Source organism: Guillardia theta (genome assembly GCF_000315625.1).
Source record: "Guillardia theta CCMP2712 unplaced genomic scaffold GUITHscaffold_111, whole genome shotgun sequence".
In the NCBI taxonomy this organism is placed as follows: Eukaryota; class Cryptophyceae; order Pyrenomonadales; family Geminigeraceae; genus Guillardia; species Guillardia theta.
This window is the reverse complement of record NW_005434563.1, coordinates 158,221-172,897: the sequence shown is the minus strand read 5'-3', so window position 1 is coordinate 172,897 and position 14,677 is coordinate 158,221. Positions and strand designations below refer to the sequence as shown.

Below are 14,677 nucleotides of genomic sequence, written 5' to 3'. Positions count from 1 at the left end.
TGGCGAGACCTCCTGATCGTCACGCTCCTTCTCGTCGCCATCTTTTGCAGGCGCCTCGCTGAGACAGTCGGGCAGCTGCTGCTGGACGACGAGGACGATGATCGTAACATCGCCATCGCCAGCACCAGCGCCAGCACCAGCACCAACGACTACGTCACCATCCGTCGGAGGCTTCGACAAGCTCAAGATGCTGGAGCCTCATTTCGGGCAGACGTTCAAGGTGCCTCGGGTAGGCGTCAGATAGCCGCGACGAGGACGCAAGACCGCCCGAGGCTCTGTAGACTACTAAAACTTGTACATAGCGTGGAGAAGACCGAGGACCTGAATACAAACCTGGCATTGTGTGAAGATAAGACTTGCCGAGGGAGCGAGAGGGAGGGGGCTCTGCGGTGAAGGACGGAGAGCTGAGAGGCAGGGAGGGGGAGGAGGAAGAGGAGAAGGCGGCGCGAAGAGGGGTGTGTGTGGGGAGGGGAGGGCGGAGATAGCATAGCATGATCATCATGGTGATCGGATTCAGTGGGGTTTTGTACCGGGCTCACTGAGGTGCGAAAGCTCCGCCGCACAAGCCGCATGAGCTGCCTGATTCCTCAGGCTCCATGCTGCAGTGACTCTCTTAGCACCTCCGATCAGAGCATCAAATTGTGTACTTGAAAGTCATTGAAAATCTGCATTATCGCTTCAGGAGCACAGAGAAGAGTTTGTCAGCAGGTCAACTATGCAATGGTAATGTGCATAAGAGACTCTTCTCCATGGTACCTTACATGTGCTGGCAAAGGTACGTGCAAGTAGGGTTGGTACTGTTGAGTATGATAGTTATCATCTACCTGGTGCAGTGCTTCGGCTTGATAGACCTGAGGAAGGTCTTGTGCTTCCGAGCATGTCTGGGGAGACCGCGAGAGCATGTGTCCTCCTCCAAGCCCTCGGGCAGTGACCTCAACTCAACGGACGACTCAACTCACACCGACAACCTCGAGAGCTTCAAGGACTTTGGGGTGGAGGATGGGCTCGATAAGGGGCAGGAGCGTCTGCGAGGCTTCCTTGAGACAGATTCAGGGTCGGAGAGGAACGAGAGCTTCTCTCGTCCTATGAAGAGCGAGCTTCAGCAGGAGGATATCTTCCCGAAGATACCTCCCAGACAGCCCATGGCGAGCGACCTGTCGCAAGGGTCCGACAGCAGCTTCACCCACATGCTCCAACCCAAGTTGTTGGACAGGTCCGATGACGCAGAGTCCGAGGATGACATGCTCAACCTTCTGACCTTAGCCAGGAAGAAGTCCCTGCTGCCCGACCAGTCCAGGCTCGTCCAAGAGGAGCCCCACGCCGACCTCCATGGCAGTCTCTACTCGCCGACGGCAGAGTCGGACTACAAGTCGATGCGCACAGAAAGCACAGCGTCCGGGGACTACCATCCGCTGCGGGATGCAGTTCTGGAGCGGCTGGAGGAGGAGGGAGGGGAGGATGCAGAGTCGGATGTGTACGTGCTGTCCAAGATGCATGCGGTCCGAGCTTGAGTCCATCAGACATCTTCAACAAACGATCCAGAGTCGTGGCAGAGAGACATCCACGCTCAACGAGAGCGTCCAAACAGACTGCGATGCGGAGTTTGACGAGCAGGCAGACTTGAAGAGCGAGTCAGCCGCAGGGACGTTGCGGTCGAGCAGCTTCTTCCCCAAGACGCACGAGCTGAACCTGCGAATCATTCGAGCGCAGCTTTCAAAGATGAAGGACCTTGACCCGCCGGATAGAGTGAGGAGCTCGCCGAGGACGGTAGAGTCCAGAGGCTCTCTACCGCGAGGGGCCAGCAGGGCGAGCGACGTCCCGTCATTGGACATGGTGAGAGGGGGTGACAAGGGACGGGCTGAGCGTCTGCGAGCAAACGTGAGAAGGGTGTGAGAGGAGGAGGTGGACAAGGGCGTGTGTATCTGCTGTGCGATGAATTGCGAGGAGATGACTGCCGTCCGCAGATGCCCTCGACCCATGTGCGAAGGAACCGCACGACGAGTCCCCGAGCAGCTCTCCTGCTCTCCGATCAGCTGCACGCACTCTACTGGGCGGCGACGAGCGGAGGGAGCGACTCTCGGCCAGGCACTCATCGCCTCGTCACCCCGAGGCAGGCCTCCCCCCTCACAGACTCAGACTCGAGGAGGAGTCAGACCCTCTCCCGCGCTGACATGCTCGCTGCGCTGGCGTCGAGGGTCCTCACCCCAAGAAGCGCTCAGAGCTCCGCTCGAGGCCCCGCTCCGCAGCTTGCTGCCCCGTCGGAGGGGTTGGAGGGCAGCACTCCTCGCAGCGGGTCGATGCACTGGTCTCAGATCGCGGAGGAGAACCAGAGGTCGCAGAGGAGCGAGAGGTCGAGCAAGAACGTGTTTGTGCAGAGCCAGATGTCGAGGCAGAGAGGCGGAGGGGCACAGGCGTGAGGAGAGGAGGGGCGAGAAAGGCTTGGTTGCGAGAGGAGACGGCGAGAGGGAGGCGGAAAGGAGGGAGCGATGGGTGAGGGAGGCGCGAAAAGGGCAGGAAGCTGATGGTGAGGGAGAGAAGGGGCAGGAGTCTGTTGCCGCGCGGAGAGGGATGAGCAGGAGCTTGTGGCTGAGAGAGGGACGAGCGCTACCCCTCCTGCTCGAAGGATGGAGACAAGGAAAGCAGGACATAGGGGAGCGGGCTGAGGATAACAGCGAGAGCTCGCTTGCCTTACACGAGCCTTGAGGCACGGATCAGCAAGAGGCGCAGGAGCTCGAGGAGGAGGAGGAGGAATGCGCAAGAGTCAGCGGCAGCAGACACCAGGACTGCAGGAGCTCAGGACGTGGGAGGCGAGGGGACATGGAGGTCTTGGATGGATCTCAGCGGGGGACCAGATCTCGAGAACATGAGCACACAAGGCGACAGAAACGAGGAGCCAGAGGAAGATGAAGGCAGAGAAGAGACACGCTGAGCTGCCTGACATGTAATCGAACAGAACCTCCTCCACTCCCTCAAGACCTCTACTGTACACAGCACCACGAGCCTCTGGTTGGTGTGTTAGCCTGAGCGACGGCTCCTCTCTCCTCCAGCAGGCGTCTGACGGGGCTGGAGAGCGACTGGTCGATTGAAGCATAGCGACACACAAGCTCTCTCTCGTTTCGATTGAAATCAGCTGTGAGAAGAAACAAGCCTTCATCCCTCAATGTCCAAGTCTTGATCGACCCATTAGACATATGCCGCGTAAACAGTGTGCCCGTCCGGCCCCCAGCTCAGCCCCCCTCACTCCTCCCTCGGGTCCCTCCTGCAGCTCCTCGCCCCTCCCCGTCTCTGCATCCCACACCCACACCCGTCCCCCTGACTCCGACACGCCCGCGAGCCTCCTCCCGTCGGGCCCCTCAGGCCCAAAACGTGTTGAGTGTCTCCCAGCCCTTTCAAGTTTGTGCTCGCGAGTGCACACTCCCAGCTCCACGTCCATTGTTTGCATGCAGTATTCCCTCCTGTGCGTCCACCAAGCGATCCTCTCGTCCCCCACCCAGCCTATCTCCCCTATCTCCTCCTTCCTCTCAAGGTCAAGGAAGCATCCTCCTGTCTCCACGTCCCACACCCTTATCCTCCCTCTCCTCGACCCCGACGCCAGCCTCTTCCCGTCAGCCCTCCATCGAATCATATCGATCTCTTCCCCTCCCCTCCCAAGCTCCCTCACACACCTTCCGGTCTCCACATTCCACACCCTTATCTTCCCGTCCTCCGACACTGTTGCTAGAGTCATCCCCCCGGGCTCGAACGCCCCGCATCTCACCTCCTTGCACTCGATCCTCACTGTCGCCCTCTCCCCAAAGTCAGCTCCCTCCAGTCTCGCTCCCTCCAGCCGCGTCTCCACAAAGTATCCGTGGCTCGCGTCCACCCCGCGCAGGTCAGCCCACCTCAAGTCCGTCCGATGGAAGATGCCGTTCCTCAAGATTGCCCTGCCACTCGCACACCCGACAGGTCTAGACCCGACCAGCTCACGCTCGCTGCCACCAAGATCGTAGCCGCGTTCGCTGACGCCCTCCCCGTCTCCTCGCTTCCGTCCTCCCGCGAGGCTCTCATGACGTCAAACAGCCTCTCCTGGTACTTGCGCTTGCCCTGCACGACAATGGCGTGCTCCTTGATCGTCTCGACCTCGCCTCGGAGGTTTCGCACCGACAGACTCGCTGGCACTCGCACAGCCTCGTCCGCCTGCCCGTCCTCCTTCTTCCGAAGCTCCTCCAAGGTTGCCTCCGCAAGGAAGAAGCTCCGGTACAGGTCGTGGACAAAGCTTACCTCCAGACTGCCCTCTCGCTTGTTGTGCTTCACGCGAGTCAGGCTGCCGCGCAGCAGCCAGTACCCCAGCTGCTGCGTCACGTCGCCTCCTCTCATCCGCAAGCTGAAAGGAGCGACAGACGAGAAGCCGTCGCCTTCCTTGAGAACGACATGCTTCCTCTGCTCTCTGTGCATGTAGAGACAGACATGCTTGGCCCCGCGTGAGTACCACTCCATGTAGTTCCCGTCTCTCATTCCCGCTTGCTTGGCCTGCTCTGCAAGCTCCTGCCTCTGCGCCAGCTTCTCCCACTCTCTCCTGTACCACTCCTTGGCGTACTCCTTGTGCATGTTGTGCCGTGAGATGGTCCAGCTCGGCCTCCTCCTCTTCTTCTCCTGTAGCCGGGGAAGCGCGACAAGCAGCACCTTCAACGAGTAGGGCGTGCTCACTACATCTCGCAGCTCCTGCACCGCCCTCATCCCCTCTTTGCACCTCTCGCTGCTCCAGTCCCTGCCCGATGACCTCGCGTGCGCTTCAATGTACCGGCGGACACGACCCTCGTCCCTCAGACTCAACGGACACACCCAAGCCACCTGCACAGCGTCTTGTCCTCCCGTACCCGGGGGCCAGAGGAGCGGGTTAGACGCGTTTTCTTTCTGCAAGTAGCCGCTCCGACAAGTGAGGACTGCCTTCACTCCCCGGCAGCCCGCGAGCTCCTTCATCACCTTCGCCACCACGTTGTCCATCTCCCCTATCTCATCGTACGAGTCCAGCACCACCAAGAACGATCGTGCCCTGATGAAGCCTCGCCATGCCTCCTCGCCTCCGAAACATACTCCTGCCGCCTCCTCCATGTACGCTTTCACGCTCCTGCACCTCGGCAGATGCAGATACACTGGATACGGCTCCCCCTCCTTCCATGCCTCTCCCTTCTCGATCGCCCACCTCCTCACCAGCGTCGACTTGCCCGCCCCCGCGTACCCGAGCAGCACCAGCACGCGCTTCTGCTTGTCCTGCATGAAGCGGTCGAGAAGATCTCCCGAGCGCTCCCCTGCTGTCACTCTCACCTCGGGGTCTGTGTCCGTGCAGTTGGTCTCCAAGTAGCAGCCCATGGCGTCGTCCACCGCCTCCTCGTCTCCCAGCGAGCTCTTGATCGTCTCCCGCAGACGCTTCGGCAGGTTGCAGTACGTCCCTTCCACGTGCTTGTCCTCCGGGATCCTGCCCGTGTTGAGGTCCACCTTGCTCGCAAAGCCGTACCGATGGCTGTAGCACCAGCCGTTGATGACCATGTTGGCGTTGAGAGGCAGGTAAGGCCCGCTCTGAGAGGTCACCTGATGCAGCGACACCTTCGCCTTCTCCTCCAGCTTCTTGATGCTCTCAAAGTCTTCTCGAAAGAAGTCAATCGTTTCTCCTCCTGCTGTCTTGAGCTCTCCGTCTGCAGTGCCGTGAGTGCCCGTGTTGACATGGACGGACTGATCTAGTCGGGTCATGGCCACGAGGATCTCCTCCACGTCCTCTCCGTCCACTTGCTCGTCGGTCTCCCAGAGGATCTGACCGGAGGGAAGGCTCGAGGCAAAGAACTTGCGACGACTCGATGCCTCGAGGACGTATCGACCTTGAGGTGTCAGGATCAGCCCGAGCTCTCTCGCTTGATTCTGCAGGTCATATTTGCGTCCAGCACGCAAGTCATCGGCAGAGACGATGCTTCCTCGGTTGCCGCTTCCACCGCTTTCCTCGGATCTTGATCGCTTCTCATCTCCTCTCAGGGACCAACCCGACCATGCCTCTGCTAGCCTGCGCTTCATGGCGGCTGGTGGGAAAGGATGTTGTGTACGGATACCACGGGTCCTCTCCCAGTAGTAGTAGGGGATGATGAGGGGTACGACTTCTTTTTGGAGAGGCTCTATTTGGGACCGGGCTGAAGGACAGCGATTCTTTGTAATAGAGCTTGAAGTTGACCTAGAGCTCCTGTCATGGTAGATCTGCCGCTCGGTACACCTGAGGCGGACGTGCAGTGAAGGCTCGAGTGAATGAGGCGAGCTCGCAAGTCTGCGTAGAGACTAATCCATGCAACAGGAGCGCTGTGAGGACGAGGCGATGAGGCGACTGGAAGGAGGAGGTGCAGGAAGCAGAAGAGTACCTCAAGGACAAGATGACGGCAGATCAGAACGGGAGGCTGAGCCCCCTCTGGCAGTCTTTAAGGGAGAGAGAGAGCGAGAGAGAGGGAAAGAGGGAGAGAGAGAGAGAGGGGGGGGGAGGGGAGGGCGGGAGGGAGGGAGCCAGAGGGTGGGAGGGAGAGAGCGAGAGAGCGAGAGGGAGGGAGGGAGGGAGGGAGGGAGGGAGGGAGGGAGAGCAGACTTGCGCCTCGAGGTGAAGATTAGCGGGGGGGCATGTACCAAAGTACGTACTTTCACATATGAAGTTGACTGACTTGCTCTCTCCTGCAGTCAAGACCGCCAGCCGCCTCCGAGTTCACCATGATGTCATTAGGTGGAAAACGCCTCGGAGGCCCTGATGACAGTCGGAGCGATGACGCTCAGTCTGTTGCTGGGAGCGATGCTCTTTCACAAGCCTCTACTGCCTTGCACTCGGACTCTCGGAGGCTCTTGAGCCCTTTGACAAGATCTCACCGAGGGACACGTGGGAGAACGTGAGGGGCAAGGTGAAGTATGAGGACGTGGTGAGGGTCGGCAAGGCTTTGATGAAGGAGGCGGAGCTGATAGCCGGAGACTTCAAGACGCTGATGAGGAGCAAGGAAGTCGAGAAGCTCCTCGAGTCCTCGGAGAGGCCGACGGACGTGAAGGACTTCGAGCGGAAGATCAACGTGAGGTGGGGGCCGAAGGACATGGAGGAACGAGGCCCCTACAAGATCTGGACGCAGATCAGCAACAGGCCGGAGTGCTTCCTGTCTCGGCTAGAGCGATACTTGAATGAGCGCTTGTCAACCGAGACTCGACAAAAGCACCTTATAGTCGCTATGGCGTACCTGTCGACTTTCAACTGGTCCCGTGCTTTCCAGTATGCTCTGTCGTCGGATCAGAAAGCGTTGTAGGTTGACTAGCAGCTCAGCTAGTGGGTCGAAGTTAAACTTTTGGGGGGCTATGTTTTACTCACTGATCAAATGTTCACGAGGATCAGGTAGCTGATATCAGGCCGGGCTGCAAAAGCCTCCTGCAAGTTTCAAAGTTTGGGTAGCTTGCAGCAGTCGGCCGCCAAGGATAATGGTTGGCCGAGGCTCTCTCCGACTCAGTCTTGCCAGAAGTTGCCAGTTGTATTGTCCGACCGACGGAAATGGAAATTTGAACTTAGGCTTGAAAGGCCAACCCGGTGACCGGAGCAAACAAAGTAGAAAAGGATAATCAAACCATCAAACCTACGGTAGGTTTTAGTAAAGTTCAACGGTTGGCCCGGCGACGGTCGTGACTCGCTGCGACCGCACTGGGCCAGTGGGGCAGTGCTTCGGGCTCGGATCGGACCGACGGTCCCCGGAGTCCGATCCGTGCACCCGGGCCGGCGGGTTAGTACGGCAGGCCGGGCTAGTAGCCTCCGCGGCCCGGGCTGATTCGGAGTTCAGTCACAGTGTTCTCAGTCTGCCGGGACCGGACTCCGGACTCCGGGAGTCCCCGGCTGTGTTGTCAGTATACAACGTGGCACTGGCTAGGCTGCGGCCTTGCTTAACTCGGACGTTCAATGAGCTCAGATGATCTTAGGATCACTGTTTGTTAAGCACACACCGTGGCACCGTACAGTACGAGGACAATCAGGAGAGTCGAGAAGGCTTGACACCCGGTGACCGTCCGGGTCGCGCAAGCCACTGAGTCAGTCGTCGGAGTGTGTCAAACGTTGAACGACGAGACTGAGGCCGAGAACAGAAACTTGAAGACAGCGAGAACCAATTGAACCCTCCGGAGGGTTCAATTGGTTTCTGTGGTGGCTGGCGGATCGCTTGGCGAACAAGGAAACGGCAGCGCTGGATGGTCTCTCGGCCTCGCAAGACGTCTCAGGTGATCCGACTTGCAAACGCATCCGGTCCAGGATCTTTCGTCAGCTCAAGGCATCCCTGTCCTTCGCTGCCATCATCGCGGGTGCGTTCCGGTATGCGTCTCATTCCTTCGGCGATGGTCCTGCGCGCAGTTAAGTGAAGGTATCAGTTAAGTTTGGGGGACAGCAGTCGGCAGGATGAGGGCGGGACGAGGGCGGGACGTGCTGAGCATATGCATTACGATGCCCTCGGATCTTCCTCTGTGCTGCTCAGGCTGCCGCAAGTTGCAGTTTGCTACGAGTCTGGTCCGGTATCCCATCATTGGCTATCAGTTAAGTTTGGGGGACAGCAGTCGGATGAGCCTCTTCCTGCCAACTGCTGTCCCCCAAACTTAACTGATACCTTCACTTAACTGCGCGCAGGACCATTCATGTCGCTGTGGCCGCCGCCGAAGGAATGAGACGCATACCGGAACGCACCCGCGATGATGGCAGCGAAGGACAGGGATGCCTTGAGCTGACGAAAGATCCTGGACCGGATGCGTTTGCAAGTCGGATCACCTGAGACGTCTTGCGAGGCCGAGAGACCATCCAGCGCTGCAGTTTCCTTGTTCGCGGAGCGATCCGCCAGCCACCACAGAAAGCGCAACGCATCATCCTGCAAGAGTCCATCAGTGCTGGCGATGGTGGGAAGAAAGGCCTTTGGCGGGACGTGCTGAGCATATGCATGACGATGCCCTCGGATTTTCCTCTGTGCTGCTGCTTGCAGTTTGCTCCGAGTCAAGTGTGGTATCCCATCATTGTCAAAAACATGTGACATGCTGAAGTCCAGGATTAACCCATGCCATCGGCTTCCAGTAGCCTGCAATTGCGGAAGTTCAAAGTCCCCTACGTGATGATCTTCAGGGCCATGGGAAAACTTTCTGCCTGGTGCCGGGAAAGCCTTGCACATGGACGCGGCATCTCACTCCTGAATCTTTGATGAGGGTACTGAGGACGGTGTTGCACTTCTCATGCGCATCAGTCCATAACGGGCTGCGGTGCCTGCAGGTCGCCCACACATGGTCCCCCCTGGATGACGGAGAAGATGGCGGCATTTATCGGAGTGCGGCAGGAGGTTCGCTGATACCCCTCTGTCCGACCTTGAGTTTGCCTACTTCAATCTTCAGTTGCCTTATAGTGCTGGATGTGATGGGTTCACCCCGCAGGAGGGCGTGGCCTACACCGCATTCTGGACGGTCTGCGACTGCCAAGTTTCTCGAATGGGCGGGAGAACTCGCCATCTTCCAGCATTGGATGTTACCTACACCACCACTCTTCCACCGGATCAATTCGGGCACTGAACTTCGAATCCGCCAACCGCAGCAAGTGGACGCTGGGGAAGTTGTCACCATGCTGGCTGCACAGTTCCGAAGTTCTTGGACACTCGCAGGCACTTGATGGAGCAGGGAATCACGGGATACACCTTCGTAGCGGAGCTTCCTCAGGAGTGCGACAATAACTGTATCCCCTCGCCTGAATTGTTTGGGACGTCTGGTAGTGTACTTTTAAACCCCGCCCAGCGGGAGCTCACGGCTCATTTCCTGTTGGAGTTTCCTCGGTTCTGCAGTATTCGGGCAAACCTTTCTGAGCGGCGTCAGCAGTCTTTGTTGGCACACACTCCAGCTTCTCTACTCCACTTCGAGTACCAGGCCAACCGGTCGATAAACTTCTGTCTCAGTTTACCCCTCAGCACAGGATCTGGCACTCAATTATGGAAAGTACAAACCTTGGGATCTTTGAGCAGCAGCCCATCAGCTTGGTGGCAGCCGCCGACAAGTTTCTTGATGGATTGCCGGTTGACCTCGGGGCAGCCTGGTTACAGGTCAGTTGAGCTCTCCTGTGCCTGGTTCTGTGGCCACTGAAATACCTTCGCAAGGAGAAGGAGATTTGCAATGTCAAAGCACTTGAACTGGGCAGCTGTCAAGGCCGGGGAGATTCCACGTGAGACGTATTGGAGGGTGGGAACGTGCGTCGTCTTTAACTTCCGAGCTGTTTGAGACCCATCGCAATGGGAAATTGTTCCAACTGAGTCAATTCAGCGTTGAGAGCATTCACCTTGGCAGTGATAAACTCTTGCTGAAAGGACTGAGACCCTATCGGGATGCTTCCAAGGAGGATCCCCTGGCCTCAGAAGGCAAACTGCTGCAAGCCCGGGTACCTACTACAAATATGCTCTTGGATGGCCCGTTGCTGACTAGATTGAAGCTCGCACCAGGACGGTTGAAGGAGAATCTCTTCGAATCTCTGGATTCAATCTCCAATCCTAGCTCTTGTTTCAACGTATCAACCAGCGATGCAGTGGCTTGTGCGGCAACTGAGCCTAGAGCTTTCCAACTACAGCCATGTTATCCGTATAAGCCGGGAAGACACAGTCGGGGAAGGTCTCTGCGTCTTTGACCAACAGAATTCTCGTCCAGTACCATTCGTATGATCCTCTTCGATGGTAATGGTGGATCTCCTTCTTCCATATCTCTTTCAATCAAATCTTTGAATTCCGTTGTCAATAGAAAAGGATTGTTTCGATGTGACACGAACTGTATGAAACGGACAATACTAGATGTATATGCAGCTCTTGAATTTTGCGGAACCCTCTTTGATCGGATTTCTGAGATTCTTTGACGCCCACGAGCTGCATCCAATGGTTGTCGGGCCTCGTTACCTGTTCTCTGACGTTTTCTTCGGCCCCCGAATTGAGGCCTCGGTGTCACGGTGGCCTGTCCTGGAATTACAACTGCTTCCTGGACCTGCATGTCCTCCAAAGGATCGCCTTGATCCTCGTTGACATTCGGAGACTCTACTTGGCTTACCTCCTCCATTTCATCTTCAACTTGTCTCTCAGCCTGCGCTTCCATCCCACAAAGAAATAAATGTGCGCTCAGAGTAGGATTCAAGCTTAATTAAAGGTTTAGCAGGCCTCAGTGGGCCCGCCTCAGAATAATCCGACAAGTCCTGAGGCGGGCCTGTATAAAGGGTTTGAAAGTTTTAAGATAGCGCCCTTGTGAGCTCAACACAAAAGTAGGGGTACTCAGATTCCTCGCATATAAAATAGTTTTAACAAAGCTTGTGATTTCAGGAAAATCCTGCGGGCAGGGATTTGAACTAGGAAAAATCCTGAAAACGCTAGCTAATTTTATTCATGTTCTGCACCCGATGGTTACGGGTACCCCTTGTGATAGAGAAAGGGTCGCTTGCAAGGGGTATTAATAAGCATAGACGAGGGGGTGATGAAAGATGGAATCCGCTCAGGTGGTGGTGGGGTGATCTGGTCGCGGGCTCTTCGTAGGAAGGCAAAGAGGAGGCTGTGGGAACGTGGCTGATGCTGGTGGAAGGGAGGAGAGGAGAAGCAGGGAAGGTAGTAAGGAAGGAGATGATCTGAGATAGTCCTGAAAAGAGAACGCACTAGAGCATCTTCTCAAGTAGGAGCCTTACACAAAGCTTTTGCTCATGCTCATGCTGACGCTATTCATTTGTATAGACTGTGAGAGACATGTTCCATCTACCATGAAAGACACATGTTACTTTGTTCCATCTATCTATCAATAATCAATCTCTCAGGCACGCTGAGCGGAGTGAAATGCGAGGTACTCGACATGTCAAGGCTCTCTGCATAGGAGCTGATGCCTACACGCATATCGCACCATTGGTTGAGGCTGTCAAAGATGCGCGTAGGATACATAGGGAGCTGGAAGACAGCCCGGGCTGCTCCTCCTCCTTCCTCGCCAACCCGACGACGAGACAGTCCATGTTAGACATGCTTTCCTCTCTCGCCATGGACTGCCAGACCAAGCGACCGGAGCTGATGCTAGTGTTCTATGCCGGGCATGCTATACAGCTGAGCTCGGGTGAGATCGCAATGCTGACATGCGATGTCGTGAGGCCGGAGGTGTCAGAGGAGACACGAGGGAGTAGGGTGACCGTCGGAGATGCGCTGAGCGCCATGGCTGCGGGGGCAGAGAACGTGGAAGGGCTACCTCCTCTGCTCGTCATCATAGACGCGTGTAGAGACGAGGCGCAAGGGAGGGAGAGGATCGAATCAGAGAGAACCAACAGGACTAGGAGCATGAAAGTTTCGCTCTTCTTGTCATGCAGCAGAGGTCAGAGAGCAGATGATGAGTCAGCATTCCTCAGGGACCTTCTCGACAAGGAGCATGGGATGTTCGCGCGGAACATGAGGCTAAAGCAGGCCATCGAGCATGCTATGCTTGAAAGTCTCCGCAGAGAGCAGGTGGCAGTATCGTTCTGCACTGTCTTCATCCCGGAGGGCTTGTGTATCAGGCCGGACCCGACGGTCCCAAGAGACATCCAGCAGATACAACAAGGAGCGAGGAGGGTCGCGGAGAGCTCGAGGAGGCTTGAGGATCCAACAGCAGGGCCGACAAGCCCGGGCCCTGCAGCAGAGGTCGTAGCTGGATACAGCCCTGCAGCAGCTGGGACAGGAGCAGACGCGTTTCGAAGCAGCATCCTAGGCCTACTACAGGAGAGTCTTGGCAGCCTGCTAGAAGAGAGTCCGCGGTGGCGGGTGTGCTCGATGTTTGTGCTGGTGTTCCTGAGGTACGAGGGGACGAGGTACGGGACTCAAGCGACTCGCAGATACTACCAGACGCGATCGAAGAAGAGGCTTGGTCCTGACCTCATCAGGGCTGTCAACGGTCATATGAGCAGGAACGAGATCCGGTCGGAGGAGCTAGAGCAGTGGGTACAAGAGACCTACGAGACGTCGACCAGGGGCAAGACGGCGGTAGCAGCGATCGACTTTGCCGTACGCGAGGAGATCAGGAGGTCGCTCTCGCACATGCCCGAGGAAGCGAGGTCAGAGCTTCGCTTGTGGGAGGAGGACGTGCGGCTTCGAGACTTCTACGAGGGCGACATGACGGAGGAGGAGGCGCTAGACGAAGCAGAGGAGTACCTCAGGGACAAGATGACGGCAGATCAGGACGGGAGGCTGAGCCCTCTGCTCGCAGTGCACGTGCTGTCGCGGGTGGTCGAGACCGGCAGCTTCGTGACGTTTCTGAAGATGACGAGGCTCAGCTGCGCCTGCTTGTCCGTGGCGCTGGCTAAGAGAGTGAGGGCGACGTTGGACGAGGAGAGTGAGGAGGGGGGGGAGGAGGGGGGGGAGCGGGAGCAGACGGAGGGCAGGTTTCGAACGTGGGTGAGCAGCAGTGGGTGGGTGTTTGGCAGTCATGAGCACGGGGAGCTGGAGGAGCGTCTTGAGAAGGAGGAGGCGGAGCAGCTCCGATCTCTACTGGCAGGCGTAGGAGGAGACGAGGTGGGCTTTGTGGTGTTGAAGACACTAGAGGGAGGAGGTGAGAGCCGATGCTGATGAGGGAAGATGCTGATGACTAACGTGAACGTTGGCTGCCGGGGCAGGGGCGCTGACAGTCCTGGGACGAGAGCAGGAGGTCGACTCTCACGTCAGCGAGGAGCTGAAGAAGCTCTCGGTAGTGCCCGCAAGAGAGAGAGTGAGGAGGAGGGGCTGCGAGCTGACTGACTTGCGACTCGAGGTGAAGGAGAGCGGGGGGCCAACCCCTCCAGTAGCAAAGTACGTACCCCCACAGAAGCGAGGACAGCAGGCGGCGGGAGGGTCGGCGGGATGGGGAAAGCAGCCCCTGAGGGTGATCGAGGAGGCGAGTGAAGCTGAAAGCAGCTAGGCGATGAAGTTGACTGACTTGCTCTCTCCTGCAGTCAAGACCGCCAGCCGCCTCCGAGTTCACCATGATGTCATTAGGTGGAAAACGTCTCGGAGACCCTGATGACATTCGGAGCGATGACGCTCAGTCTGTTGCTGGGAGCGATGCTCTTTCACAAGCCTCTACTGCCTTGCACTCGGACTCTCGGAGCAGTGACGCTCGGTCTGTTGCTGGGAGCGAGTCAGCCCTTTCGCAAGCCTCTACTGCCTCGGTCTCTTCGGCTTCTTCTCGAGAGGGACAACAACGATTTTTGTCCGTACTCCTCGACAAGCCGGAGCTGTCGGAGGCTCTCAAGCCCTTTGACAACATCTTACCGGGGGACACGTGGGAGGACGTGAGGGGCAAGGTGAAGTATGAGGACGTGGTGAAGGTCGGCAAGGCTTTGATGAAGGAGGCGGAGCTGATAGCCGGAGACTTCAAGACGCTGATGAGGAGCAAGGAAGTCGAGAAGCTCCTCGAGTCCTCGGAGAGGCCGACGGACGTGAAGGACTTCGAGCGGAAGATCAACGCGAAGTGGGGACCGGGGGACAAGCAAGATGGGCCCTACAAGATCTGGGCGAAGATCAGGACTCGGCGAGAGCTATACTTGAATGAGTTCTCGTCGACCGAGAAGCGACAAAAGCACCTGATAGTCGCTATGGCGTACCTGTCGACTTTCAACTGGTGCTTGACGAGCAAGCCGGGGAAACCTTTCGAGTATGCTCTGCCGTCGGATCAGAAAGCTTTGTAG

At 57.5% G+C, this 14,677-nt stretch overlaps 4 protein-coding genes across 4 annotated transcripts; 3 read left to right on the top strand and 1 right to left on the bottom strand.

Annotated features, from left to right (window-relative positions):
- Positions 1–806: 806 nt before the first annotated feature.
- On the top strand, positions 807–2,417 carry GUITHDRAFT_117480 (hypothetical protein; the record flags this gene model as incomplete). Its single annotated transcript, XM_005823293.1, has 3 exons — positions 807–1,499; positions 1,543–1,833; positions 1,965–2,417. 3 exons carry the CDS (start codon positions 807–809, stop codon positions 2,415–2,417), a joined length of 1,437 nt encoding a protein of 478 aa, XP_005823350.1.
- A 561-nt stretch (positions 2,418–2,978) lies between these two features.
- On the bottom strand, positions 2,979–6,042 carry GUITHDRAFT_117479 (hypothetical protein; the record flags this gene model as incomplete). Its single annotated transcript, XM_005823292.1, has 3 exons — positions 2,979–3,130; positions 3,181–3,923; positions 3,959–6,042. The coding sequence occupies 3 exons, from the start codon at positions 6,040–6,042 to the stop codon at positions 2,979–2,981; spliced, it is 2,979 nt and encodes a 992-aa protein (XP_005823349.1).
- Positions 6,043–6,210: 168 nt separating this feature from the next.
- Positions 6,211–7,289, top strand: GUITHDRAFT_117478 (hypothetical protein; the record flags this gene model as incomplete). The annotated part of the gene is made up of 3 exons (XM_005823291.1): positions 6,211–6,213; positions 6,685–6,727; positions 6,778–7,289. The coding sequence occupies 3 exons, from the start codon at positions 6,211–6,213 to the stop codon at positions 7,287–7,289; spliced, it is 558 nt and encodes a 185-aa protein (XP_005823348.1).
- A 4,545-nt stretch (positions 7,290–11,834) lies between these two features.
- GUITHDRAFT_117476 (hypothetical protein) lies at positions 11,835–14,677 on the top strand (the record flags this gene model as incomplete). The annotated part of the gene is made up of 4 exons (XM_005823290.1): positions 11,835–13,347; positions 13,510–13,563; positions 13,628–13,698; positions 13,943–14,677. The coding sequence occupies 4 exons, from the start codon at positions 11,835–11,837 to the stop codon at positions 14,675–14,677; spliced, it is 2,373 nt and encodes a 790-aa protein (XP_005823347.1).